Here is a 27,745-nt window from a genome sequence, read left to right on the forward strand (position 1 = left end):
TCCATCCTCCCCTCGTCTGATACCTCATTATGTACTTAAATATGAAAACTACAAGCACATAAGAACAGAGCCGAGTCCTACCTGGATTTATTCAGATTTTGATGGTAACTCACATTATATTTCAAGATCAATTATCTACATGAGTGGGGCAGATTAGATTTTAGAAGACTCGTCGCTTAGCAACACCGCAACCCTTAAAAAAAACGCAGTGCCGGTGGCAAGGATAAAAATTAAGCACTGATTAATGTAATTAACATGAACTTTATTTAAATATTTGTTCTGTCTCACAACCGTGTGACCACAACTTCGAAGCGCAGCGATGATCGGCTGGGATGAAATAACAACCCTGGAAACGGTGATCAGAGACGTTTATCGAGGAGCGTTAAATCTTTATTCGATCTTGTTGTTCCTCGATGCAACTAGCAAGTTACGTCTTTAAAAGTGATTCGTGGCAATAAATAAATATGTTAACACAAAAATAGTATAAATTCAAAAGTCACTAAGACATATTTAAAAGTGCATAACCATCGGGAGTGACACAGTTTAAATTGGAACCATAGCGGATTGGATTACGCTTAATGCGCCATTTCAGTAACGCGCCGCAGTCTGGGCGCTGCGCCCTGTTCAAGTGCGTCCGAATTACGACTAACCCACATTTCTGCGAGACTCATTCGCAGCAGGAGCCACTTTGACTCGGATTTAGACCGCGCCAAGTCCAAACACGACGGACGCACGGTATATTTCGGGTCGCGAGTTTGCGCGCTGTGCCACTCTCCCCCCATTGAGTAGTGGCGCAAAAAACCGCATTATATGCGCGACTCTGGTCACTGTAACGTAGGGGGAACTTTAACCGTCTTTTTTGTACGTTTTTCAGCGCCAACGCGGCTGAATGAAAGAGTTGGAGTCCTGCGTGAAAAGTTCAAAGCCTATTCTTTCTCCTACTGGTTCTCCCCTCATGTACGTGCACCCATCGGAACGGTGTCTCTCTTTATAACGCACCTTTCCAGCGCTGGTGACTAACCGGACATAGACCTGTGCGCAAACAGTTCCGACACCGGAGCGCAGCGCGCGAGGGGAGGGAATCCCTCCAGTGTCTGACGCTTCCTTTACCAAGGAAACCCGCACGCGCTCGCTGACGCAACTGCCCATTTTAGGAAACATGCGTCAATGGACCAAAGCAAGTCGAGCAAACAGTGAAGTCCTCGGTAGCGACTGACGTCCGCCTCGAAAATACACCTCTCCGGGGCCATTTTCACATCATTTACGGGATCTCAAGTCGTCCGCGAAATCTACGCAAGCCTCTGGAAGCAGCATGGCCGCAGCGGAGCCGTCTCCCGTTCGGCCTTACCCAGGAACAACCCCTCCCTGGAAGAAGTCGCAACGCCCTGGCGTGACGTACGTGCTGTCGTCGGAGTTGAAAAGCCGTTGCAGTTCTTCATAGTGCCATTGAAGTGAGTCATCTCTAGGAAGTGTGGTGGAAAGGAAAGAAAAAAAGTACGAATTGTTCCGTGAACAGCCGAATGCAGAGTAGAATGTGAAGAAAACAAGGCGACGGAAAATACTGAGAGTAGCGAGGGAATCGCATTTATAGTGAATGTTTTAGTGCGTGAGTCACTCCGATAACGACAGGTTAACTTGTCTCGACTGGATCTGAAGGTGTACTACTGGCGTTGGGTTAAAGATTACCCACCTGGCAGGTCTGTTGTGGACTGTAAGTCTAATAAAGGCGCAATAACAAATATTTAAGTAGAGCTAACGCCCAACTATTGTAATTGCTAATATGCGTGGGGCGTTTTAGGTTACTTAGGAGAAGCGTAGTTGCACTTTTGACCGGTCCAAATCTCTGGATATCTCATATTAACGAGTCAAGTCTCGAGTCTTTCGGTGCCTTTTTTTTCCCTGCGAGTCTTTTCAAACCATATAATCGTCCGAGGCGCCTGCTGAAACATCCACCTTTCCCGGACCATGTACCAGGACTACTCTGGGAACTTCGACACGTCGTCCCGCGGCAGCAGCACCTCTCCGGTCCAGCCAGACTCCTTCACAAGTGGCAGCAGCACGATCGGAAGTCCGATCTCTACCTCAAGCTACCAGGTATCGCCGAACAATCGCATCTCATCCGATCTCCAGTGTCTGTGCACGCCACCTTTCACCTGTGTGCATGTTGGCCCCATCTGCTTTCATTTCGGGATTCGCCGAGTCGCTTGGAGGGGAAAGATGAACCCAGTGACACAAATTGCATTTGTTTTTAGCAGACGTGAGTCGTAAATATTTACTAGAAATCCAAAAACCCTTCATCATCATCATCATCATCTTCTAACACAGTGTGTTGTGCTTAAATGCGCCTGGATTTCGGACGCGCATACGTTGATCAATGTATATATAAATGCATATAAGGACTCGATTTGATCACTCTGGTAAATCAGTCTTAGATCCCCGCAGTTTACACTGTCACGCCGGGTTTGAGCGCTGTTAGCTGCAGTAAATATGGGTCATATGAATCTGGGTTCTGAGCCCAGATCTCAACATGTCACCTGAGATTCGCGACCTCACAAATCCAGCGACTTAAATGAGAAAGATCCACTGAGCGATTTTCGACTGTAACAACAAGCCGAGTCACGCTCATCGGCAGTAGTTCTGATCCGGTCCTTGTGGGCAATCTGGCGGAGCCGTAAAGATTTCCGATCCGTGTGCGTCATTGAACAGGTGAGATCGAAGCGTGTGTTTTACTGGATCAGCTGCCGCAAATGTTGAGGCTGCTGTCTGATTTCTGCCCAAATGTCTTTTCAGAAGAGCGCAGCGGCAACAGGAAGCGACCCAAAACTGTAAATGTGTCTAGAAACGCCGCACAAACCGACGCAAACGGACCAATTCCCCCTTTTTATATGAATCCCAAGCGCTTCGGCGCGCCAGTATCAGCCCGTGCCCGTATATTCAAACATAATGGGTCATAAATCCGGGAAGAGGAATGTTGTTTACTCGCCGCCGACTCATGTGTCGTCTGCAGCTTTTCTGTGGAAACGCGCTCACGCAACAAACGGTAAATGACTTTTGGCCAGCGCCTGGGAACGGGCTCCTTCCCTGTAATCACACTGGAGCTGCCTGTTTGGCGTGAGAGCGAGCTGGAACACGACTTTTCAGCTTTATGGAGACTATTAATGCAGCGCAGCGCCACGGGGGGTTTATCAGTTTATTCCTTTAAAGTGTCTTCTGTCTAAAAACCCTGAGCTCAACAGCTTTTACATGTATTAAAAAAAAAAGAAGAAGATTTGTAACACTGGTCATGTTTGCCAAAAGAATATGTCTGGCTTGTGGTTGTTCTCCCTTTACTGGAACATGTGGTCGACAAATCCCATATGACTCACCTTATAAACAAAGTTCCAGTAGACTGCCGGGATATCCGACGGAATGTCGGGAATATAACGGAGATATGGGCATGTGGCGCGTTCATTACGCGCACAGACTAACGCTAAGCTCCAGGGAAGCGGTTTAATACTGTTTAGGGTTATTATCACATAACGTGGTCGAAGGAGAATCTGAAACAGAAATCAGAATTCACAGAAGTCTGGAGGAGGAAAACAGCTGTTTTCCATCGCAGATTGGCGGTAACTGGCCAGCAATTATCACGCAATCATTTGATCATATTTTATTTTTAGTCATAAATGTGATGATATCAGTGCAAACGCACACACGTCCAAACACGTATCACAACTTTGCAGCTGCCTTTCCCCCTCCTGGTTGTTATAGCGAAGCTCAATGTCCTGGATACTGAGCTCTCCTTCTGATTCACTGCGCGTTTCACTGTCCCACTCCAGGGGTTCCGTCCACAGCACCTCTGTGGCTCAACCCTTATTATAGCCCTGAAATATGGAAACATGCAGATGTGTTAATGGTGGCGTGATTCGGTTGTGCACCCCTCGGATACTTCAGAGTAGAGTCGTGCGCTGAATTGAATGTCGACCGTTGCCACTTCCCTGGAAAATTTCACTTTGACGTGACCACTGCCTCCTGCTAACCGTGTTTCTGCTTCCCTTTTTTCATTCTTTTTTGCAGAAGTACAGGATTGACATGCCTGGCTCCAACAGTGCCTTCATACCCACCATCAATGCAATCACCACCAGCCAGGACCTGCAGTGGATGGTGCAGCCGACCGTCATCACCTCCATGTCCAGCCCGTACTCCCGATCCCACCCGTATGGCCACCACCTCACCAACGGTCCGGGGATACTGGGCCACAACCCTCTGGCTCGGCCAGGGGTGATCCGCTCAATCGGAGACACTAGAGGCAGGCGCAAGAGGGACGAACAGGTGAGGCGTCTGAGAAGAAGAGTTTGTCGTGCGAAGGATTATAAAGGAATTTTCTGTGAATTTTATATCAAAGATGTACGTTCTACCCTTCCCGTGACCCTGAAAGGAATAAAGCGTTCAAGGAAATCGAAGATTTACCGTTTTCTTTTGCCCTCCATCATCACTTGCCTGTTTACCTTACACGTGTTTTGCCTCAGCTCACTCCAGAAGAAGAGGAGAAGAGGAGGGTCAGGCGTGAGAGGAACAAGCTGGCCGCCGCCAAATGCCGCAACCGCCGACGAGAGCTTACAGAGATGCTGCAAGGGGTGAGTAGGAAAGCCAGTAAGCGGGACCCAGTAAAGCGTATACGTCAGAATTATGACCATTTCATTGGACTTACAACACACAAAGTTAGAAGAAAATAGATAGAATAATGATAGAATAGAATATAAAAGGAAATAGCTGCAGATTTTACAAAAAAGAAGGATAAAAGAGTTTATTTAAACACAAAATATTACTTAAAAACAATATTAAATATTATATATACATACATACACACACACACATATATATGGGTCAAAAGATTCTTTGTAAATACATTTTCTGTTGTGAGGTAAAAGCTGATGGCCATTTTAAAAAATGCCCACTGGGGTTAAAGCGTTCCAGAACACGTCCAATCTCTCGATCTCAGAGAGGCCGACCAGAAGAACACAGCGCTCCGTTGTAGTCGCCAGAGCTCAACAAATCAAATCCATCCCACAGCATCTATTGGAAAACATACTGGAAACCAGTGGCAGCATGATTCTAGCACTTAAAGGTGTGAAAGACGAGACGGCCTCACTCGAGCGTTCAGAGCGTTGCAGTACGTGAAAATTCAGATTCATTCCAAACGTTACACGGCTGCTTGAAATCCACACCTAATTTTACAAGCTTGCAGGACTGGTTTGACTCTTGCTGCATCTGTGATTTTAGGCCTGAGTGAAGAGATGACAGGCGATGAAAAGCTTTTTTGTCTGGGGCTGCATTAGACAGAGGTAGGGCTGTCTTGCGGCTGCTTGGCAGACAGTAACAGCGGCTAAATGGACTAATTAGCTGAATTACAATGAGATTGAGCTTGTCAGGACTTAAAAAATAGCACTGGAATGTGCTGTAGGCAGCTGTTGATGTTAATGTGGGGCATTTTGTGAAAAGGGCCAATTGTTTGTCTCACATGAAATCACAGAGCGCATCCACATTTGTGCACGTTCGGACTCTATTCTTTTTCGTTCGTGATCAAGACCCATTTTCAGTTTGCTTTTCTGCGGTGTTCCTAACGCTCTTCAGCTTGTTTTGTTACTTCTTGTGTGCACTTCCTCATACCTTTGCCCATGAGTCAAAGTTCTCAGACAGCTTATCACGATCCCTGTGATGTCTACCATAAAAAAACAGCCTTTATGGGTCTTTTGTCTATTGTATTCTACACGTGTGATGCAGATCTGATACCAGAAACGATGCCCAGACATCGTGGAAAGCTTTTATCCAGACGGATGCTTCAAAATTACACACACATGACCAAACTACCTGTCATTTAACATGTTATGAAAAGGCAATTCGTGTATCGCAAACAAACACTGCCCCCTTTTGGCCAATGATCGAAGCGTAAGCTTGGCACGCTGAACAGAAAGTAACCAGTCACTAAAAACAAATTATAGCGCCCAAAATAGTCAACCTTTATGACAGCACAGCCCTTTTCCCTGAACGAGAAAATAAGAGGGCCTAAAAAATATAGCGTGTGTTGGTATTTGGATAAATAAACCATTCAATTCAGCGTTTCGATTGTCGATAGATTGATTTTGAAACTTTTTTTCTCCTCTTAATGCTCCCTTTCTCTGACTGAAGTCATTTTCTCTGACTTTCTTTTTCCTCCCTTGCAGGAGACTGAAAAGCTGGAGGAGGAAAAAGCGGACCTGCAGAAGGAGATCGAGAGCCTGCGAAAGGAGAAGGACAAGCTGGAGTTCATGCTAGTCGCTCACAATCCTCTGTGTAAGCTCCCCATGGACGAGCGCCAGCAACCGCCTGGACAACAGCAGCACCATCACCACCAGCAGCAGTGCGCCCCCCTACCCCTGACCATGCGCGCTAACCTGGAAACAAGGGCTCAGCTAAACCAAGTGGTGGTGAAGCAGGAGCCAGACGACGAAGATGAGACATTGTGTAAGCCCCAGCGCTCCGTCATCAAGCCCATTTGCCTCGGCGGTGGCATCGCTGGGATGTACAGCACAGATGGAGACAGCCTAAACACGCCAGTGGTCGCGGCATCAACACCAGCCGCCACGCCCAATGTCTCAAGCCTCATATTCACCTACCCGAGCATACTGGAGCCCGAAAGCCCCTCGCCTTCCTCCGAGTCATGCTCCAAGGCCCACCGGCGCAGCAGCAGTAGCGGCGACCAATCCTCAGACTCCCTGAACTCGCCCACCCTCCTGGCCCTCTGAAGGCCGGGCTCGGCGCAGCCGTGGAGCAAACGCCGCGGCTGAAGGCTAACGCGAGGACCAACGGCACCACCTCCCGTCGTGCGTGTGACACCCATCCACCTCTGACTTTTAAAGACTCTGGAAGTCCGTTCAGGAGCGCAGACCCAGCTGACCATGTTGTGAGTCATTTCGCCCTCCGCAGGGAGACCCACAAGGGCTATGCCATGTTTATCTTCTGTTTCAGTGTGAACCTTTCCAGTTTGTTCCAGTCTGTGCGCCGCTTCCTTAACCCCGTCGCCCCTCTGCCATTTCAACTCCAGCGTCCCAACTTGTTTACCACGCGGACGGTTCTGAGGAGGGAAACACGCCTAAACGGGGTGTTTGGAAGTCCACGTGACAAAATTGGGAGACACCTCCTTCATATATTTTTTTGAACGTGTTGAAAAAGCCATGGGGCCGCAACTTGCACTCTGCCAAGATGAATAAAAAAAACAACAAACGAGGTCAGCGGCGTTCTACTGAAACGATCCAAGGAGAGACGGAGGCCACGAGCACAGACTTCCCGTCGCCGTCTTTTTGTAACTCCGAATTGATCCAGGAATCTCTACTTTAAGTGTTTTTAATGCCATTTCCAACTCTTTAAGTGTATTTATGGCCTGTGCTGATACCTTTTTAACGTGTTTCTGTTGAGACGTTGTCCTCTTTTTAAATCTGCCTGTAGAAAATGAAACGATCACCCATCCGGTGATCGACGGCACTCCTGAGTGTTTCAAAGGAACCAAGCCAACTTTCAATCAATGACTACTCTTTACTTTATTTTGTTGCCGCTGTGGCTTGAATTTACAATAGTGTTGGTGTGCTTTTCCTCAGTGATTCTGTACCCAAACTTTACAACATGTTTATGACAGTGTGTGATTTACATGGATATTATGATTTCAGGGATATCTCCAATGTGTTGTAGAAACCAATTGTGAAGATCGTTGCAGGAACGCCGGCCGTCATACGGTCCAGCCCAGAGGTGGCCCGATTTGTTGCGTGACCTCATGCTCATTTTGCTTTGTTAGTCAGACCTTTAAAAGATTTGAACGTTGTGTTGGGTTTTTACTGGTTTTCTCTAACTGCTGGTTGGACATCTTTCAAAATGGCCTTTCGGGTCGGATCAAGTTTCTCCAGACAAAAATAAAGAATGGATGGATGACAAATGTAATCCTGTAATTCATCCAGCATCAGTTTGTATTCCCCCCCCTCCTTCAAATTTAGGAAAGCCACTGGTGGTTCAGACTGACGCCGGCTGCCAGTGACGGTGACGTCGAGCCTGTTCCTGTTTGTAAATCTGTCACTTTCAGTCAAGGAATGACGTGTTCGTTTGAACTGGGACGCACGAGTATGAGCACATAGAGCGGTACTGAGCAGTACAAAGGGAGACTGGTTCCACAGCTGGCCTGATTGAAGATGGGACAATTTGAGAAGTTCTGTTGAGCACTTTCTCATATTTTTATTTGTATGTGTGTATTTTAAAAGGGTGAGGGGGTTTTAATGCTGTACGCAGAGAAGGAACGACAGCGCTATTCTGGGTTTGTTAGCTCCAAACATTCCTATAAATTGGAAAGGGTTGGGGGCAGCTTATTTGCTCAAAGCCTTGTTTTTGTTTCTTTGTTTCTTTGTTTATGCGAAGAGTAACAACGTTTTTGTGCTGAATGCAGGAAGCAGACTTTAGAATTTAATACAAAACTGCTGCTAATTGAGCAAGAGCATGTCATCTGACTGTGATGATGAGATTAAGATGATGCAACAGGAACTATCTTGTGTAATAACACGTTAAGAGGTGAAATAAGAACCAAAATACTGTGGGTGAGCCTGACTTGTACGTATGTTGAAATATCCTGAAGCCCCTCGACACACAAGCCAGATCTGACTGTAGATTTTCTGCTGTACATGTAATACTATTACTTCTTTTGCACCTGCTTTAACTGTTTAAAATGGTTGGAAATGAATAAAAACAGCAATATGTATAGCAGTGTTTGTTAAATTAAATCAGTAATAATAAATAATTTTCAACCGGGCATTGGTCTGTTTTGTTCATGGGAACCTGAATGCACCGCCTGAATAAGTTTAGTCTCAGCTGGACTAAAAAAAAAAAACCCCACATAAACCAGATGCAGAAAAAAAACCTCTCAAATGGAGGTTAGAAACAAATCTATTCTTACTTCTGAGGAGGAAGAAGAGGAACAGAATAGCACATTAAAAACCAGATGGATTCCAAAGAATGATGGCGTTATAACCAGAAAACCATTCCATACTGATGTGGCTTCAGATTAAAAGATGCAAGATTTTTATTTGTTTTTCCTTTAAAGAGTGACAGTTGATTTCGAGACAATTGCCAGAGACTATGGAAACATTTTTTCCATGGTCACCCAGTCATCTTCTAGGATTCCGTGATATCATATCTATTGTGTTTAAAGAATTGTTTTATATAATAGTTCCCTATTTTCTTTCCCCGTTGGTATGTATCAGTAATGATAATATTACTGAGACGTAACGTAAATTTCTGATTTATGACGAGTTGCAAAGAGGCACTATTTTGATATATTTACTAAATATTCTATAAAATTAGATATAGCTATAAGCATTTAGGTTTGATTGCAGTAAAAACGGTTGAGATTGTGCTGCCACCGTGTGGTCATAATGGGGAATTACAACAGGAGGAAATATTGGTGCATTCACGCCTCCGCGGCCTGTTATGCAAAAACAACACTTATTGCAGCAACACGTTTGTCAGAAGAAGCCAAACCTCATTACATATTCTTACTATATTATTGCATATTTGCTTAGTGCAGATAAGCTACATATACAACTGGGATTCTACACATGTTCCCCCTTCAAAAAGGCGATATTATTTTCAGTATAATTTAATTTATACTTGCCCATAACGGCAGAATGTTACCGACTGTAATTTATTAAAATCAGACACTGAAATAGACATTTAGGTCGCCCCTATTGTTCAGGTAACCACTGCTCAGATTGTAGACGGGTCGCTTCAATCCTATTCTATGTGACAATTCTGGTTCTCAAAACTGCATCTAACATGCATGACTGTGCATGAGTGCAGGGTCTCTTTCCTAATCTCATTTCTAATCGGTTTTAATGCCATCGGCGTTTACATGTGCACGTGTTGTAATCTCTTGCACTCAAATCTCTTGCATTGAAAACAAAAACTCACATGACAGAACAAATTCTCCTAGTTTGCGAGTGCCTGTTTTTAGCAGATCTCTGCCCTCAGATCTGACTACACTGCTGAGCAACATATAAACGAGCTGATGCCAGCAGTTTAGCTTCCGGGCTTCTGTGAGCAAACCCTTCATTTGACTACAGTAAGAAACAGGCTGACTCAGCAGGCTGGTTGGACGCCCTGCATGGGTCATACAGAGAAAATGGATTTCAGCTTGATGAAGCTACTAATGAACCAGTAAAAGGAACACGTGGTGAACAAACATATAAAAACAAGTCACAGTGATAAATACAAGAGGGAAGGAGTCTATGTTAAGGTCATTCAGAAGTTACAGCATGACCTTATTAATATTGTTTTCTTTAACCGATTCTTTTTAGAGAATAAGAATAATAGACGCATTTCGCCACCGGGGGCGCTGTGGAGCACGTGGAATATTGAGATATTAAGAGATTTTTGGCAACAATGGCTCACGTCAGTTCACCTTTATTTTTTATAGCATCCATTACAATCAAAATTGTTTCTAGGCACTTTACAGAAACCCAGGCTCAGATCCCCAATAAGCAAGTAGCAGAAAAATGAAGCCATTATGACAAAATATGTAAGAGTATGTATAGATCAGCACTGTCAGTCTTTAGGGGTAATTCAGATAGCTTTGTTTTTTTGAGTGATTCTATACATAGAAAAAACAATTACAGCAGGTAAATGGAAAATAGCTCAACTCTCAAGGCTGACAATTATGAGCTGTGTGGAAAACTAAAATAATTCCTTTTTAATTGACAATAAAGAGTAATGACTGAGACACTAAATCATAGTACTGAGTGTAAGATCTCATCTTCCATTGGATTAGGAAATGAAAAATGAACAACTAGGAAATAAGAGATTTGGAATGACGTGACTTGAAATGCTGAAGAAATTATTATAGAATTAAGCTTTAAAAGATGAATACCTAAGTGTTGGATTGTATTCTGGTTTGGACCTTAAATTAGATGTAAAGTGCAGTGTAAAGACCCAACAGCGAACTAACGGCATCTTTTTTTCATGACCCAGTGGGTCACAGCCAAGCACCAAAATTACTGCTTGTCTGTAAAGACAACAACAACAACAACTTTGTGAAATGTTGCCAGTTAGAGCAGCAATTCTGCCATTTCTTGACATAAAAATAAATCACAGCTGCTCACCCCTTTAAAGTGGGTTTAAACCCAACTGCTGTTCTACACTAACAACAGACAAAGCCATGGTAACAGGTTCAATATTCCATTTGTTCTTAACTATAGTTATGTACTTTTGTTAGATATCTTTAGATAATTGCCTAAAGCCTAAAACCCTGTTTATTTTCCCAGAACATTTTGGAACTGGTGCTCCCATATTTAAACCTTTGTGGGAAAACATTACAAGGCAACTCTCACAAGGATACGTTTTCACTCATTTTGAATATTTTAGTGTATTGAAAATGAAAATAAACGCACCGGCATCCTGTACCTACTTCATAAAGTATTTCACATTTCCCCATTTGGAGGTAGTTTTGATTCATGACCCTGATGCTGGGGTGCTGCAGATGGCACATTGGTCTTTTGTCTAAGATCCATGTCTTTTTGCCTTTGGTATAAATTAGAGAATTTATTGAAGATGTTAGTGATGGGCAACGCCACAATCAGCAGCCCACATACGATGCACAGCGTCCCGATCATCTTCCCGGGGAGCGTGACAGGAAAGGTGTCCCCGTAGCCCACTGTAGTCATGCTAATGGTGGCCCACCACCAACCTATGGGGATGCTCTGCAGCTCCGACTCCTCTGAATCTCTCTCCGCAAAGTAAATGAGTGTGGAAAAGGTGGAAACGCCAACAGACACGAAAAGAATCAGCTGTCCCACTTCACGAGCGCTGTGTTGAAGGGTGGCGCCAAGGGAGCGGAGCCCTGCTGAGTGACGTGCCAGTTTCAGGATGCGAAAGACTCTCATTAACCTCAAGATCTGCACCACTTTACCCACGTTCCCCAGGCCTGTGTCGTCGTCTTCATCGGCTACGTCGCACGCTAGGGTGATGTAAAATGGCACGACGGACATGAAATCGATAACGTTGAGGGTGCTGCGCAGGAACATCCTGGCTGAGGGCGCGACGGACAAACGAAGGAAAAACTCCACCGAGAAGAAGAGGACACAGAAGCTGTCAAAGCCTCTCAGCCAAGGGTGATCAGTGGTGGCCTTGTTGACGTCCATGCTGTGGATGCACATGGAAATAATGGAGCCAATGACTACAGCTAACGACACCACAGCCATCACTTTGGCCAGAGTGGAGTGACCTGGTTTCTCCAATCGAATCCAGATGTTCCTACGAACGTCTCCACACCAGGAGCCTTCAAACATGTCAGCTGGCAGCTCGTCAGCGGAGGAACCTGTGAGCTGGCCGTCGCTCTCCTGACTCCACCGATCCTCAACAAAGGCCATCAGTTCGTGGAACTTGTTGCTGCAGCAGAAGTCCAGATGCCCCTCCCTGATGCCCCAGTACTCGATCTCTTGGCAAAATGAGACAACGCACAACCCGTCCACAAGGTGGAGCTTGCCAGTGAAGTAGAAGTTGAGAATGTAGCAGAAAAAACACGGGTTGCGGTCAAAATAGAACTCCATTTCAGAAGGACTGAAGTCATCACACAGCTCTAAGATTGCTTCTTTGGAGCTGCAGCACAGAAGGCGTCCCAGGCGCGTCTGCGGGAAACGTTTCAAAAGGTCCTGGTCCAGCCTTTGTTTGAACCCACCAACGTTGACCACAATGAAGCAATCGTCAGGCCGGCGTGGATGAAAAACTTGACCGTACACCATGATGGAGGAGCCGCCACTAATGAAAGGATTCAGATCTCCGAGGCTTCGTTATCTACACACAAAGACAGTGATATAACAGATATAACGGCTCTGACCGTCTGCGTCTCGTTGAGACTCCGTTACACAGGAGCGATGCCGTGTCAACTGGGTTTCTGTGTATTTTTCTGTGTATTTTTAAGGTCCAAATTCTAACAAAAAACAGAAAAGGCCTTGAATGTGAACAGTGATAGCAAAGAACGCAGGTGTTACACAAAATTACAATTAAAAAAAGCCAAAATAATTCAAACAACTTCACTAAAGTCACTGTTATTAAATCCAGTTGTTAATTTGTGTTGCTGATCACAAGAATCAGTGTTTTAATTACAGTGACCTTTTCAAAAAGGCGTTTTAACAAAATAGTTCCTGAGTCAGAAACAATGCAATCTGAAATTTGAGAGAGAGAGATTATATTTATTTATTTTCTAACTTTTCTCAGCCAGGTCTATTATAATTCACATATATTAATCAGTATTAATTATTTGGCCTCTCTAACTCAAATTTATTTGAACATAAAACAGTCACATGTGATTGTAACGTAACGTTCGTTTAGGCATTTAGCCTTTAATTACAACATTTATATTCATATATCTAAAGCATAAATAACAATTAAAGTAGTCGCTAGTAACTATGTACTTTTGTGTCCGCTTCTTGTCAGCATTTACATGCACAGCACTGATTATAAGCCGTAAAGTAACAATTGTATGATTAAAGACCTTCTAGAATGACTGTCCTACCTCCCAACCGGTAGTCCGACTGCACATCCAGCAGCTTGAGCTGATCTACAGGCTGCTGCCTGGATTGTGTTACGCTGCAGCGTTTCACATTGCACAGAAATGGCAATCCAAGGTCAGATTTGACCCGCTTGTGCAGCAAAAAAAAGTTGGTCATTCTCTTAAAAGAACCGTGCAAAAACATCAACCACACGAATGAACCAAAACAGGAAAAGCAAATAAAACTAAATCGGACTTCGACGCGATTGTGATTATTGCACATTTAAATGTGCTGCGCAAAAACAAATTGAAAAACCCAAATATAAATGAGCTGACATCATCAGTTTCTCTTCAAAGGTCTTAGCTGCAGCTGAAGCTGAAGGAGAGGACAGCGGCGGACCTGCGTGATGATGTCCTGCAGCAGTTTGACGGAGCGGAGTCGCCACACTGGCTGTTGGCGTGCAGAGGGACAGGACAGGACAGGAGGGGACAGGAGGGGACAGGGCGGGGCAGGAGGGGACAGGAGGGGACAGGGCGGGACAGGACGGGACGGAACAGGGCGGGACAGGACAGGACGGGACAGGACAGGACGTGACAGGACAGGACAGGAAAGGACGGGACAGGGCGGGACAGGACAGGACGGAACAGGGCGGGACACGTCAAAACACACACACACACACACACACACACACACACACACAAAGATCCACACTAGCATGCAACTTTTCTCTAGCTATCCATCCATCCATCCATCTGTCTGTCTCTTTTTTTTGAGGGGGGGGGGGGGGTTATATATACTTCCCCCTTCCCTATACTGCCCTTCAGTCGCTTTTTGAAGTAAATAGAATGCATTCACATCCATTCAAAGAACAGATTAAAAAAATTGTAAGCCTAAAAGAAATGACATAATCTTATTAAGGTGGGCAATTTATGACTGTATCACTCTTATTATTTTTAAGCTTTACTTCAACCACTTTGGGGTTAAAAGAAAAGACATCGATCCCAAATGATCTGCATTACTCTGTTGTGGCAGCAGATGGCAGCAAAAGATCATGTTGGATGCACAGCAGAGGCAGATTATATCACGCAGTCGCATTTAGAGACCTCTTATTTGCTGCATTGACATGTTTTAACTGATTCAAATGTTATGACAGTTTTACCTTTATATTTAGACTATTGTGGGATGGTTTGAAAAATAATTTTCTCAGCATCATGCACAATGAATGTAACATTATTCGTTTTTAAATGCCCGAATTCACAGCTCAATTAATTTTAATATAAGGTATATAGTGGCCACAGCATCAATAGTTTTGTGTGTGTCCTTCCAATTGCAATGTATCAGTTAAGTGTTTCAATTAAAACTATTCCTATAAATCATAAAGGGTCTAAATGTAATTTTTTACTTTTCCCATCTATTGACCTCTCTAAGTCACATTTGTTTGAACATAAAACAGTCACATGTAATTGTAAAAATGTAACTTTCATTAAGGCATTTAGCTTTTAATTGCAACATTCATATACATATATCTAAAGTATTAATAACAGTTAAACTACATTTTTAATTCCTTTTTCCCCAGAGCATCGTAGTGGTGACGTCCAGCATTGTCCTCGAAAAACCACTTATTTATTATTGGGACTTATCATGACTGAAGGTCTTTTAGTGATTATTTATTCTGGACGTGTGGATTATTTGGACAGTCTAACAGGGATGTTTCAATATCGTTGCAGATGTCCTTCAAATCGATCCTGAAATGTTCCAGAAACATCTCCCGATATTACTCCAGACCTTTGCGTCAGATCAAAAGACTTAAGATAAAACTCTGATCCATTTGGAATTCATGCTCCCAGAGGTGCTAAGAAGCATCATATGAATTTTATTAGTTCCAGATCATTACAAAACTTCCTGAAACTATTCTGACTAATCGACATAAACTCAAGGTTTTGTCATGTGTTAGCTTTACGTTACAGTACTGTGACACAGTGGACAGAAGTTGTATTTGCTGATCTCGTGCTCTTGAGCGCAGTGTTTACACACGCTGCACATCCAGGACTGGTACTCCTGAATTGGCTGACCTGTTGCAATGCACATGGGAAACTTCCCGTCAATCCTAAAAGAGAAAAAAGACCGTTAGACAAATGTTGCCCACCAAAATGTTAGGCATTGTTTGTGAACGCACCCTTTTGGAAACTGGTTGATCTCCAGAGCCCGGCTATCCTCTGGTGTGTGCCTGGTAAAGATCTCCAGAGCCAGGTCCTCGTACAGCTGCTGCTGTTGAAGCTCCAGGCTCTCTAATGACTCCAGCTGGATGAAGGCCTGCGAGCATATGCTGAAGGCCCTGCTGGCTGCTGAACAAAGGGCGAGCAGAGAGTAGATCTCCACCGCAGGGATGATGTCTTCATATTTACGCAAGTGAAGGGCTTTCAAAAAAAAAGACAACTAAATATCAGAGTGCAGATCAAACGGAGGGATGAGCAGCTGTAGCCTGCTTCCATGGTGCATATGAAATAACTGTATTTAGCTCAGATGCTGACTGTTTTTCTTTTAGCCTTTCACAGGAATTCATCTGCAGTGTTCAATAATGAAGAAATGCCTGAGCTGCAGCAGTTAAAGGTGGTGGCCTTGTCAGAAGTGATGTACTCTGGTACCTGTGCTGGTGGCACTCTCCATGTGGCCCTCATACAGCTGCCTCTGAGCCAGCAGAAAGAAGTGATATGCCTCAGCTCCACGCCAGGCGTTATCCAACATGTGAATATCTGGACAGGCTGCATCCTCCTCAAGCAGCCCGGTGAGTGCATGTGTTGCCTTGTCACAAATGAAATATTAACACAGATGTTGAACATAGAATGCTTTCTCACACACACATCCTTGTACCTTTATCTTGTATCTTTGTGAGGAATTTCAAAGGGGCAACCATTCCAGTTAACTCTGCCTCTTACCCTAATGCCATTCTAGCCCCAATTTTAACCTCAATTTTTGCACTCAATATGTAGCAAGAACAAGATGAGAAGCACAAAACATACCTCAGACTTTTTTCCTTTGGGTTTATTTTGCTGTGATGCCTTCAAATGCTCATGGTGATTTTCAACAAGACATGCTGCAAGCACATAGAGCTTCTTCACACGCAAAGGCCGAGTCCTCTTTTTGGCCTCCTCATCAGCTATCTGTGACAGAAAAAGGAGAGATATATGCCCAGAAAGAAAGCAAGAAAGAAAGAAAGCAAAAAAGAAATCGTGACAACTACCTTGAACAACAGTTTGGCTGCATCAAGGAAATGGTTCGCTCGCCGATAAAGTTCCACCACCTCTAGAATTTTGTTTTTCTCCAGCAGATGTGAGGCATACTTGGAAAGGAGAGGCTTAATTTCTTTCATGTTGTGGGTTTGGGTGAGCTCTAAAGCTTTGTTCCACTGAAAAAACAACAAACATATACCACATGAAATATAGATACATACACAAATATATACAGTATTATTATGTATATTATATTGTGCTCTATATGTGCAAAATGATACTACTAAAGCTGCTTTAGATCTCCAGTTTCTAAGAAGATGACAGATGTGTAGCAAAACTCCCTTCAGTCTGTGTGTGTGTGTGTGTGTGTGTGTGTGTGTGTGTGTGTTGTCACTCACAAAAGCTGTTTTTTTTTCTTTTGTCTTACCTGATTCAGATTTACACAAGTGTCCACTGCAGCTTTTGGCTTGTTGCACTTGAGGAAGGCCTTCACAGCCTGGTCACACATGCCCACATTGGCAAAGTTCTGTCCTAGTTCCTGGGACAGAGATGGAGAACAATCGCTCAGGAACGACGATGAGATAAAATCGGGATATCGCTGCGTCAGTAAACGCAGCATCTGGCTTACTGGTAGAAGGTTGTGATTCTCGGGCAGCTCACTGGTCAGCCTTTCAAGGCCTTCATAGTCCTCTAACATGTAATAACATTCTGCCAGCCTCTCTTGGTTACGACCTTTAAGGTAATACTGCACCGCATTGGCCCTTGGAAAGAAAGAGATTCAGCTCAAATAAAAAGGGCTGGAACTCTATATTCAACTCTTTCCTCTACATGTCACAATTTTAATGGGTTCTTATTTATAACAAATCATTTTTTTTCTGTTCTTCCTTCTGCCCTACCCCCCTTCTCCTCGTCCCCTACCCGGAACATCAGCAGGAGGGTCCCGCATCTGAGCCTAGTTTCTTCCTGTTAAAAAAGGAGACTCTCTTCCCCGCTGCTGTTCTGGGGTCAGGTTATGTAAAGGCGCCTAGATACAATTTTGATTTTAACAGATGTCAAACTAATAATGCTGAGTTGAAGTGAATTGAATTTATTAGCCAAATCCACATCATCATGACCAGTATTATTACTCTTCCTGGGATCGGTGCGTGTAAACCCAAATATCTACTAATAATACATCTTATATGATCCATTTTCTCCTAACTGCCACTTATACCTGCAGTAAGGAGGTCTGAATTAGTCTAATCATCACTGGGTAAAATACACTTTGGACATGACACCATCCAAACACAGAATACACGTTACTCACACACTCCAATAATAATGTGCTGTGGGAGTAAACTGAACAGAAACCCATGAAGGCACATAAAGGGGACACAAACTCAACCTAGAACCCAGAAACCCAGAATCTTGCCAACCACTGACCAACATGCAAGTAGCACATGATAAGTGAAGTGTTAAACACAGTCAACACACGCACACACACACATCATGTACCACTTCTGTCTGTCTGCAAAGTAGTCTCCAACTCCATTATATGCCTGTTCCATCAGAGCATCATCACAGTCACCAGAGGCAATCCTCAGCAGTTGAAGCACCCTAAACCAGTCGCCCAGCTTGATCCGCAGGCTTATGGCCAGGTCCCTAGAGAACAAGACCATTGTATTAACAATAGCAGTAAAATATTGTTATGTATTTGATGATTTCTAATAATGACAATGTACATAAAAACACGCACCTGCGATCCATGTCTAGGTACATGCGCTCCGCTTCCTCAAAACTGCCAAAGTAAGCTGCTACCTCCGCCTGTTTCATGGCCTCGCCCTTCAGTTTGTCCAGATGTTTGATGAACAGAATGCCGGGGTAATCTCTGCAATGGACAAAAGCCTTTTCGGCCATCTTCAGATCCAGTTTGTGCAGCGCTGCTTCAGCCAGCAGCCGCCTGGGAAGAATAAGGACATTTAATTGCTGTTACTGAAAGGGCTCCGTTGTTGGTAAGGCCTTCTACATTTCTAGGATAAAAGAATGCGGGATTTTTATTGCTGTTTTTTTAATGGCGATGCAGGTAATTCATTTATTTAACAGAATCAGAAGTCCAATTAGAAAAAAAAATAGCCAGAGGGAAGGAGCTCTAACAGTTTGTGTCAGTGCAGAAGGTTATTAGCAGTTCCTGAGGCAGCTTGAACCTCCTGAGGGGCCTGAGGAACTTCATCATCCGATGTGCAGACCGTGTCTAAATGAGTGGACCACTTCAGCTTCCCAACCCTGAATGTCAACAGTAGTCACGGTGTTGTTGGGAACAGTAAGAGGGAGTGAGGGAGGGGTTCACTGTCCTCTTCCAGTCTCTAGTGGCTTCAGCTCCAAGTTGTTATGACTGCACCAGGAGACCTGCTGTTCCACCTCACTCTCACTGATGAAGCCAATGAAGGTGGTGTCATCCATACAATTCAACAGTTTGGATGAAGGGTCACCTGAGATACAGTTGTTGGTGGAGAGGAGCAGACGGGAGAGAACCAAGACCTGGGGGGGCACAGTGGGCTGGGGGAGTTTCTAATGAAAAATGTCCAGACCAATAGTGTTGAAGGCTGAGCTAAACTCCACAATCAGGATCTGGGAATAGGACTAAATGCAGCTCCAATTGAAGCAGGAAGGAACTGAAGCGGAGTGAAGTTCCTTCTAACTTCTAAAAATCTGCAGTAGAACTCTAGAACACGTCTAGAAAGTTCTGCTGTTTATAAAAAAGGCTTTCCAGGTCAGTGCTGCTCTTCTCTTCAATGCTGTAACACTGTTGCAAAAGCACCGATTTATAAAAAAAAGCAGACATCACCTCCCCTTCCTCAAGTTGCTGCCCGGGATGTGTCCGCCGAGTCAGGTCCAGGATTTTATCAGAAAGAAGGAGCCGTTTATTTTGTTGGCCAGAGAGCAAATGCTGGTAAGATAGATGGACGCTAGCTGCCTCCGCTTCACAAGCGGATCAGTGCATTTCCCCTGGCGGCGACTGAGAGCTGCTAATGTTTCCAGTTCTATAATAACTAGAGAAAAATGTCCTGCAAAACTCTGTCTTGTGTTTAATGACTTTCCTCTGGTAAATGTGAGCAGTGAGGAGGCACAGAAATTAAATTAAAAAGTGACATAAAAAACAGCATCTGCAGTGGCATCGTTAAGATATAGAGTTCTAACTTTATACAATCTATAAGTTCTAGCATTATAACCTAACAAAGACAAATTTTCCTGATCCTATGCTATTTAATGTTTTGAACAAACTAATAGACATCAACTTTAGCAACCATATAGTGAACGTTAGAAAACATGATTTCTTCTGAAATAAAGGTTGAAGCTATGATTCACCAGAGTCTGGGGTGTGGATTGTCTTCAATGAACTGTGACGCATCTTCAATCCCAACTTTTTCAATCAAGGCACGAGTGTCTCTCAGGGATCTGATTTCAAAGGTGATGAGATTGTCTTTGTTAGGCCTGTCCGGATCCTGCATGAAAAGTACAATAAGTTAGAGGCAAATAACCACCAACCAATCTGAACAGTCTCATACATCTATTACCTTCTATTTCCATAAGTCACATCAGGACACTCCAATTAATCTTTTCTTTGTTTTATATTAGAACCTCCTTCCTTTAGGTTGTGAAACATGGTAAGGTCTAAATTTCTATGTCTTAACGCTGTTTCTTTGAATTCCAAATGACCAATAATGCAAATAATTAGATGTTTTGCATTTTTGTGGTGGCTAGATCATTTTGACTTGGTTAAAGTATATTTCTGGATTAAAACAACGTTCGGAAGGCTATACCTCTGTAAGGTGCCTGATTTGCGACCCTGTACACACATGCTGAAAAAATGTTTTTGTCATTACCTTACTGATGAGTAAGGTAATGACAAAAAATGCACAGATTTGTATTGAGCAATATGGATTCATGCAGTTATGCGAGGTACACCAACATACAGTATATGGATCATATAAAGAATTCTCAATATATTTATGAATAAATCTATGTTTTGCAAATTTATAGTAGGTAGATCTTCTTGACTTGGTCATTTGAAAAGTAGCTCGCATGCTGAAAAGGTGTGGGCACCCCTGCTGTAGAGGAACCTCACTGGAGGAGCAGAGATGGGAGCCATGTGCACATGTGGCCTGTACCTTCAGAAGTTGACACACCACGCTCACCTCTGGGTGAACCTATGCTACCTCTAGCAAGGAATCCATGCTAGGCCACGATGTCCATGTGACCCTCTGTGGACGGCAATCTGCTAGCGGTTGCAGAACTACTAGCAACAGAGTCAGCTTAGCTGTAGGCTCAATGATCCTCCAATGACACCAGAAGATAAAGTCTACTTCGGGTTGTCCACGTGCCACAGGTGACATCGTTGGTATACATATTTGAGTGGTTAATGCACTGCTTCGGGTGGTCAGCAGGGAAAAAATTCAACATACCTTCATGATTTCATCAAGCAGGGCAGATTTGATTTCCAGATCCTCAAAGCTGCAAATGTATCCAGACGTTTGGATCGGTTCCTGTAAATTCAAGAAAAGAACAAAAGTATAAAAATAGTCCCACCGTGCAACGCCACCAGCCATCTGAACACTAACCTCCGGGTCTAGGTTTCTGAAGACATACATCCTGGTTTTCTCCATCATGGAAAACAAGTCAGGATTGTCGTTTGCCCATTTCATGTCCCAAACATCTTTGCGTTCAAACTTCGATGGATCTCCTGCTGATGGCTGGGCACCAGCTTCCAGCTCCAACAGAGTCATCACACCCGCGATGTCAATTATGGCCAGACGACTACAGACAGTAACATTTTGCTTCAAGCAGCTGCAACATATCTGCACAGCACACACGTCTAAAGTGCCTTACGGTATTTGATACTCACCAGGTGTTGCAGTTGAGTGACAGATAGTGTGGTCTGTTGTTTAAAGTATATTTCTGGATTAAAACAACGTTCGGAAGGCTATACCTGTGTAAGGTGCCTGATTTGCGACCCTGTACAGACAGAAATATTCAGACTTCTCAATGCTGACTTATTTTTAATTATGCTATATGGCTAATTATGCACATACCACTATGAGGGTCTTATCTCTGGCTGTAACACAGCAAATAGCATCTCGGGTTGGCTGGCAGAGAGCAGAAACAATTATTTTCATTAGGAATCACTCTTGTAAACTCTTTTTTAACTTATTTGTTTTGTACAATTTTGGATTAAAAAGGGGAGAGCAGTGCCAGCAAATGAATGGGACCCTGTTTGGCATCATATTTGTAAGGAGGAATGGGCAAAAATGCCCCAAACTAAACTGAAAGACTCCTGGCTGGCTAGCATTTGTAAGCAAAACTTTCTCTTTCCTGTTATTTTTTTTTAAAATGCAAAAATTAAGACAAACAAATGGACTCCAGCACAATTCTCGTGAAGGGATATAGTGGTAAAGAAGAAAAAGAAGAAGAGTATGATCTGGAATTCTTTACCTTTTGGAGATCATTTAATCTTCCTTTTCACATTCACAGAAATTTTGACATTGGGTGCCCAAACTTTTGCATGACACTGTATCACTCTCATACATAGTATTAATTCTTTAATCTGGGAAGCCTATAGAATTTGCAACATGGTATTGCTGCATTAACATCATTAAATGTGATGATACATATTATGGCTTACATGGGTTATGGCAGTTTACATGAGAAAATTTAAGTTTTGTGAAAACCACATGTGGTTGATGTGGTATCTGCATAGCAAATTATGAATGAATAACACACTCCTCTGAAAGTATCGGTGCTTCATTTTAGCGTTCACTTTCTTTTAGGATATCAGAAGACTGAATTTATCCAAACTGACTATGAAAGGAGAAGTCATTCCCAATGTTTGCCCTGGATGTTGCTCAGCATGTGTAACTATAGAAACACAAGGTCTCTTACTGTAAAGGCTTTTGCAAAATCCTGTCCGCTGTCATTGACGCCAGAAGGGTTACTGTCGATGTGGTAGACCCTAGAAAGGTAGAGATGGAGAGCCGTTGAGGATGAGTCACACGGGTGTCTTCCACAGAGGTGGGTTGTGCTGCAAGTGTCAGTAGAGTCTTGGCAGAACATTAGATTTGTCTGGAACCTCGACGGCATTTGATCTCAATGAATGAAACCTTTTCACATCACTGCCGACACGGAAAGGCCGGGCCAATGAACCCGAGGTTTCATTCAGCGCTGAGGCAAACTTGCTTTGCTGTTACTTTCCAAGGGTTGCTTGATGTGTACTGTAAGTTCTGACATGGTTATTCTATTGGTCTCTCTCCTACTGTCTGGCTACGTTAAATAAAGGTGTCCTTATTCCATGTGGTTGAGAATCAGCTTCAGTTGGCTGTAAAGGTTATGACTTCACCTGGAATCAACTCACCTCTCTTTTTTCTCCCTCTTAGCTTTCCACATTTGGCTAATCTGCAGATCCAGTCTGTACTGCCACACATAGAAGGCCTCCTTGGACGCAGCTATCACATGTGTCTTAGTCATGGTAACAAACAGCGGTTCTAAACAGGTGGAAAAGTGTGGAAGTGAATAACAACATCATCCATTAGAGTACACAGGAAGTGCAAACTTGAAAGAAAACTGATTTGCCAGTTTCAAATGCTCAGATTTTTTATATGAAAAATGAAATCTCTTGATTTTTATGCATTAATATGGTTTGAGTGTCATGTGATCTTAATTTATTCACAAAATAAGCAATTTAGACCAAAATATCCTTGGTTAATTATTGAGGACTAAGAAAAATTATTCAATATCGGAAATCTTTATTAACATTTAAATGCTTAATCTGCTCTGAAAAAAAAACCTATTTCGTGGACAGACAAGGTCAAAATAGAACTTGACACATTTTCAAAGATGTGAACAAAATAAACCCTTTTTACATTTACTTGTCCTCACTTGAATGTGGCAACACTGGTTCTCAACAAAAAATGATCATGTGTAATGTTTTGGTCACTCTCATTTTGCTAAAACAAATGACCTTATAATTGATGTTCATATCCAAATATAGCAAGAGCTTCAAGAGTAACAAACTTTCAAATGTCGCTGCATTAACATCCTGCATTAAATACACCTAATACACTTGATCTGACCTTTTGGTCATTTACCAAAGTGTGAGTTCTGCAACCATTTTTGACAATTTTGAAATCTGCAGACTATTAAGTACCTCAGACTAAGTTTGTCAGCAAATATTTAGCCTGGTCACGCACATGTTGAAGGCTAATATTTGGGAGATATGACGGTTTCCAGCGCTCCCTCTATATTTGCAAGATAATGCTGAGTACCCATCAAAGATGGGATTGTGGGCAGCAGGTGGCAGCCAAACTCTCTTTAAAACCGAGGTGTGATCTGTCACACTGACATGACAAGGAAAACTATGTTATGGTGAATCAGCCCACTATTAGAAGAGGATTCACTTTTGTATGCAAGCATAAATGAGCACGGGGTGCTTTTTAGTGGATGTTTGAAGTGTTGTACTTTATTGTACGAACTCACCAATGTCAATGTACTTTGTTTCTTGTGGAGTCCCTATGGCATTGCACAGGATCAGGACATACTGGAAAAAGTAACAGTCCATTATTTTTGGTTTTAGAACAGTTATGGAGTTGTACTCAAACTAATGTGCATTCAAACATTGATACAATACCCTAGCATGACTCCCAGGCTCTAACTCTGCATCCTCCTTTTAAAATGTCAAAGACAGTAAAGAATTATTTCAAATTCAATGTTTTGTATAATCTATTGGTTTAAATATGTGTTTATTATAGGATCCCATATACATATACAATATTCTGTAATGCGGGGTCTGTTTTGTTTTTTTTACCTGAGACTGTATCTCATCAGCCTTGCCTACTAGGATGCAGAAATCTCCTGAAGTATTCACAGACATCAAGCTCTTGAAATATTTGACAAACTTCTCATTGTTTTTGGTGTCCCAGAATACCACGCAGTATGCTAGTCTCTCTGGCCGTATGTACGCATACACCAGTGTGTTGGAACAGTATCCCCACTGTTAAAGATAAAGTTGCTTTCAGTGTAGGCACGATCATATTAAATCCATTTATATTCGACAAGCAGGTATCCACACAGCGGTGCTCCAAAGCAGTCTCTTTCAGAAAGTGTTGTACTTTACCTTGTAGTCTGGTCTTATGTTGGCAAAGTAAAGGTAGGAGTCAACAGCCAAGGCTATTCGCAGTCCTGCTCCCTCCCAGGCAATTCCTGTCATCTGCTTGCCAGGTACTTTTAAAGTTCTCAGATGCTGTTAACACCAACAAACATTTCTCATGCTAATATTTTCGCTGGTGCCACCAATTACATGGAAAAAGCACAGCTTGCTCGTGTACCTCATAAAAATTATCCCAAGTCCCCTAAACATACTTTAGGTGGACAGATCAGTCAACTACTGAAAGCATCTTCATAGTCGACGTGGATACTGTGCAGTGCCTGTTTGAACGGAGCTTTGGGACACTATAAATTTACTTTAACAAAGAAGAAATTATTTCACCCACCTCTCCAAACGGTGTGTAGAAGTGCACAACATTGATTTCCGTCTCCAGATTAGAGGTTTTAAGAGAACCTGCCACAGCCAGAACACTACCACAATGATTCCACTGGATACAAACCACATTCATTTGTGCGTCAATACACACCGGGCCTGACAGAGAAACAGCATCATCAATATGCTTGTAATATTATGTACACCTCGTTCATTCTTGAATTTCTCCTTACTTTCATCGCTTTCACAGCGCATGATCTGGCACCTTCCATTGTCAAAACAGATGGCAAGGCACGGGCAGCATGGTTCAATATAGCCACCGGTTCCTGCATACCAGTGGATGCCAGCAATACTGACAGCTCCAGCGGTGCTGGAGAGACAGCTGATTGTCATTTTCATCTGGAAAATGACAAAAAATTGGAAAGGTTCAACAGAATTCTAATGTGTATCAAGTAAAAGCTATCTATTATGCAGATCTTCACTTGATGGTTTGTACATTTAGAAGCTTTGAAAGAAAATGTATTGAGCTGGGACTTCAGGCTTCCACTTTAACACTAGATAACACTTAGCTTGTTGAACTTGACTATGTGTTTTTTACTACACATTTGTTTTTCACTGGACCAATTAGTGTAAAAATTACACTAAATGATAAATCTGTAGACCTAGACCAGGGGATTGCAAATCCAGTTATTAAAGGCAATAGTTGAGCCAAAACCTGGCTTCCTCCCACTGGTAGGACAGAAAATCAGTCTTGGGTGCAGCCCTCAAGGACTGGATTAAGGTACTCTTACCGAGATGTTATTTGAAATATATATTCTGGGGTATAATGTTATGGACGGTGTAGTTTTGACGTTTCATTTTTGTGCACAGTACTCTGATATACTCACTACAAAATTTCCCTGATTGTCAAAGATTTGCACTTCTCCACTGGCCATGCCAAAGAGCAGGATTTTGCTGTCTGGTGACCATGCCACATGCGCCAGCTGATATCCCTTTAGCTCTTTTACCCAAATCCGGTTTCCTACAAAAATAAACAAAAGGCATTTATGCTACTGCACATGCTTTTACCCATTTCCTCAATATGGGGAACAAAGCAGTCCTTAAAAGAAACATTGTACCACCTTTAATTTTACTATTGTAATCAATCTCTTTACCATCTACAGATCCAACAATGACCACACCATCTTCATAAACAATGCAGATCTTCTGACCATCGGTGTTCCATCTCATACTCCTCACTACTGATTTGTTGCGGTTATTCATCATCTCTTCGTACCACGCACCTTCGGATGAGAGAAGCAAAAGATAACTATAAAATCCAAACGTGCTAAAAGATGCATTTGTAATCTTATGGCAGTTTCTACCTTTGTAGAGCATCCAAACAATGATGAGGCCATTCTGGTCACTAGTTGTCAGTTTTTCATATTGCTCATTCCAAGTGACCACTTGTACCGAGCCTGCAGGTGTCCGATCATTTTTTCAATCAGCTGTGTTCTACTTCAAATTCTTGCAGATTATGTCTTTTTTTGCTAAAGCAAAGTGTTTTAAACATGGCAACAACATATTGACAAAAGGTTAGGCAATAACTAATAATAAAACTCACCGCTATGACCCTCCAGTGTCTGGTTCATAGAAAGATTACTGGGTGCAGCAAGACCTTTAAGTCTGGCATCGTCTGGGTTGAGAAGAAATAAAAATGCTTCTAGTAGCCAATAACATGTAGTCATTTACTGTATATTAGGATTCATTTTGCTTTCTGCACAACAAAGGTTGTGCCTCCAAAACTAAGCTTGAAAAATAGGCTGGAGGCTTCAAACTGTGAATTTACCTGTCTGAGTTTCGAGTTTGAGAACTCTGAGAAGACCATCATCCCCTCCGCAGGAAATGAAACCTTGATCTTTATTCCAGGAGACACATTTTAGATGGATATTGTTGGGGATGGCAATCTGTTGAGGCACCAAAATCGAATTCCAGTTGTAAACACAGTGGATGTATGCAGCAATCACAAGACGGTGCCGAGGACTCACCTTCTTGCTGAGGTAGATAAACATGACGTCGATACTATGACACCTCTGTAGATATTAACTTGCCTACATATGTGACGATCGATTCATTTACCCCTAGATTCAGACGTCTTTCTTTCACGTTAGCTTGTCCCACCGGTTGAACTCCCTGAAGAGAGAGTATTAGCTAGTAGCAAAACAACCCTAAATAATAATACTACCGAAGAAACACTACATAATATTATTCTTAAAAGAACTATTAATCCCACACAGATTCGCAAGTAAATAATAGTTACCGGAAGACTCAAGTGCTCAACCCAGTATAATTCAAATAAACAAAATGTGCTTGTAGACATGTACCCCCGAGCTTGAAGCTGGAGTTTTCCTCCGTCTCTAATGGTAACCGTAAACCGGAAGATGCCGCTCGTGCTCCGCCTTTTTTCCCCAACAAGCTTTATTGTACATCTTGAG

The 27,745-nt window shown here is 42.9% G+C and overlaps 3 protein-coding genes across 4 annotated transcripts; 1 reads left to right on the forward strand and 2 right to left on the reverse strand.

Annotated features, from left to right (window-relative positions):
• Positions 1-683: 683 nt before the first annotated feature.
• fosl2 (FOS like 2, AP-1 transcription factor subunit) lies at positions 684-8,803 on the forward strand. The gene is made up of 4 exons (XM_057059002.1): positions 684-2,094; positions 4,054-4,308; positions 4,506-4,613; positions 6,201-8,803. Exons 1-4 carry the CDS (start codon positions 1,966-1,968, stop codon positions 6,759-6,761), a joined length of 1,053 nt encoding a protein of 350 aa, XP_056914982.1. The 5' UTR covers positions 684-1,965; the 3' UTR covers positions 6,762-8,803.
• Positions 8,804-10,436: 1,633 nt separating this feature from the next.
• LOC130513072 (potassium voltage-gated channel subfamily S member 3-like) lies at positions 10,437-13,978 on the reverse strand. Its single transcript, XM_057011622.1, has 2 exons — positions 13,559-13,978; positions 10,437-12,837 (listed from the first exon to the last, which is right to left on the reverse strand). Exon 2 carries the CDS (start codon positions 12,783-12,785, stop codon positions 11,466-11,468), a length of 1,320 nt encoding a protein of 439 aa, XP_056867602.1. The 5' UTR covers positions 12,786-12,837; positions 13,559-13,978; the 3' UTR covers positions 10,437-11,465.
• A 1,384-nt stretch (positions 13,979-15,362) lies between these two features.
• wdr35 (WD repeat domain 35) lies at positions 15,363-27,718 on the reverse strand. 2 transcript variants are annotated; one of them, XM_057059294.1, is made up of 29 exons: positions 27,635-27,718; positions 27,299-27,443; positions 27,100-27,217; positions 26,875-26,946; positions 26,636-26,728; positions 26,426-26,554; positions 26,159-26,292; positions 25,505-25,670; positions 25,285-25,430; positions 24,909-25,034; positions 24,600-24,785; positions 24,423-24,458; positions 24,272-24,332; positions 23,151-23,280; positions 22,682-22,751; positions 21,835-21,888; positions 21,648-21,757; positions 21,364-21,559; positions 21,208-21,288; positions 20,111-20,247; positions 18,501-18,704; positions 18,260-18,406; positions 17,394-17,526; positions 17,193-17,303; positions 16,777-16,941; positions 16,556-16,696; positions 16,181-16,337; positions 15,712-15,952; positions 15,363-15,642 (listed from the first exon to the last, which is right to left on the reverse strand). In XM_057059294.1, exons 2-29 carry the CDS (start codon positions 27,320-27,322, stop codon positions 15,492-15,494), a joined length of 3,519 nt encoding a protein of 1,172 aa, XP_056915274.1. In that variant the 5' UTR covers positions 27,323-27,443; positions 27,635-27,718; the 3' UTR covers positions 15,363-15,491. The 2 variants fall into 2 exon arrangements, with proteins under 2 accessions (XP_056915274.1, XP_056915273.1); XM_057059293.1 differs by having other exon boundaries at positions 27,571-27,706.
• Positions 27,719-27,745: the final 27 nt, after the last annotated feature.

The sequence above is a fragment of the Takifugu flavidus genome, chromosome 16 (assembly GCF_003711565.1).
Source record: "Takifugu flavidus isolate HTHZ2018 chromosome 16, ASM371156v2, whole genome shotgun sequence".
Taxonomy (NCBI): domain Eukaryota; kingdom Metazoa; phylum Chordata; class Actinopteri; order Tetraodontiformes; family Tetraodontidae; genus Takifugu; species Takifugu flavidus.

Coding starts and splice junctions, on each gene's coding strand:
- wdr35 (XM_057059294.1), bottom strand. CDS start 27,322: ATGTTTATCTACCTCAGCAAGAAG. Junction 26,729..26,874: donor GACACTGGAGGGTCATAGCG/GTGAGTTTTATT, acceptor GGACACCTGCAG/GCTCGGTACAAGTGGTCACT. Junction 16,697..16,776: donor CAGCCAAACTGTTGTTCAAG/GTAGTTGTCACG, acceptor TTTCTGTCACAG/ATAGCTGATGAGGAGGCCAA.
- LOC130513072 (XM_057011622.1), bottom strand. CDS start 12,785: ATGGTGTACGGTCAAGTTTTTCATCCACGCCGGCCTGACGATTGCTTC.
- fosl2 (XM_057059002.1), top strand. CDS start 1,966: ATGTACCAGGACTACTCTGGGAACTTCGACACGTCGTCCCGCGGCAGC. Junction 4,309..4,505: donor GGCGCAAGAGGGACGAACAG/GTGAGGCGTCTG, acceptor GTTTTGCCTCAG/CTCACTCCAGAAGAAGAGGA. Junction 4,614..6,200: donor TTACAGAGATGCTGCAAGGG/GTGAGTAGGAAA, acceptor CCTCCCTTGCAG/GAGACTGAAAAGCTGGAGGA.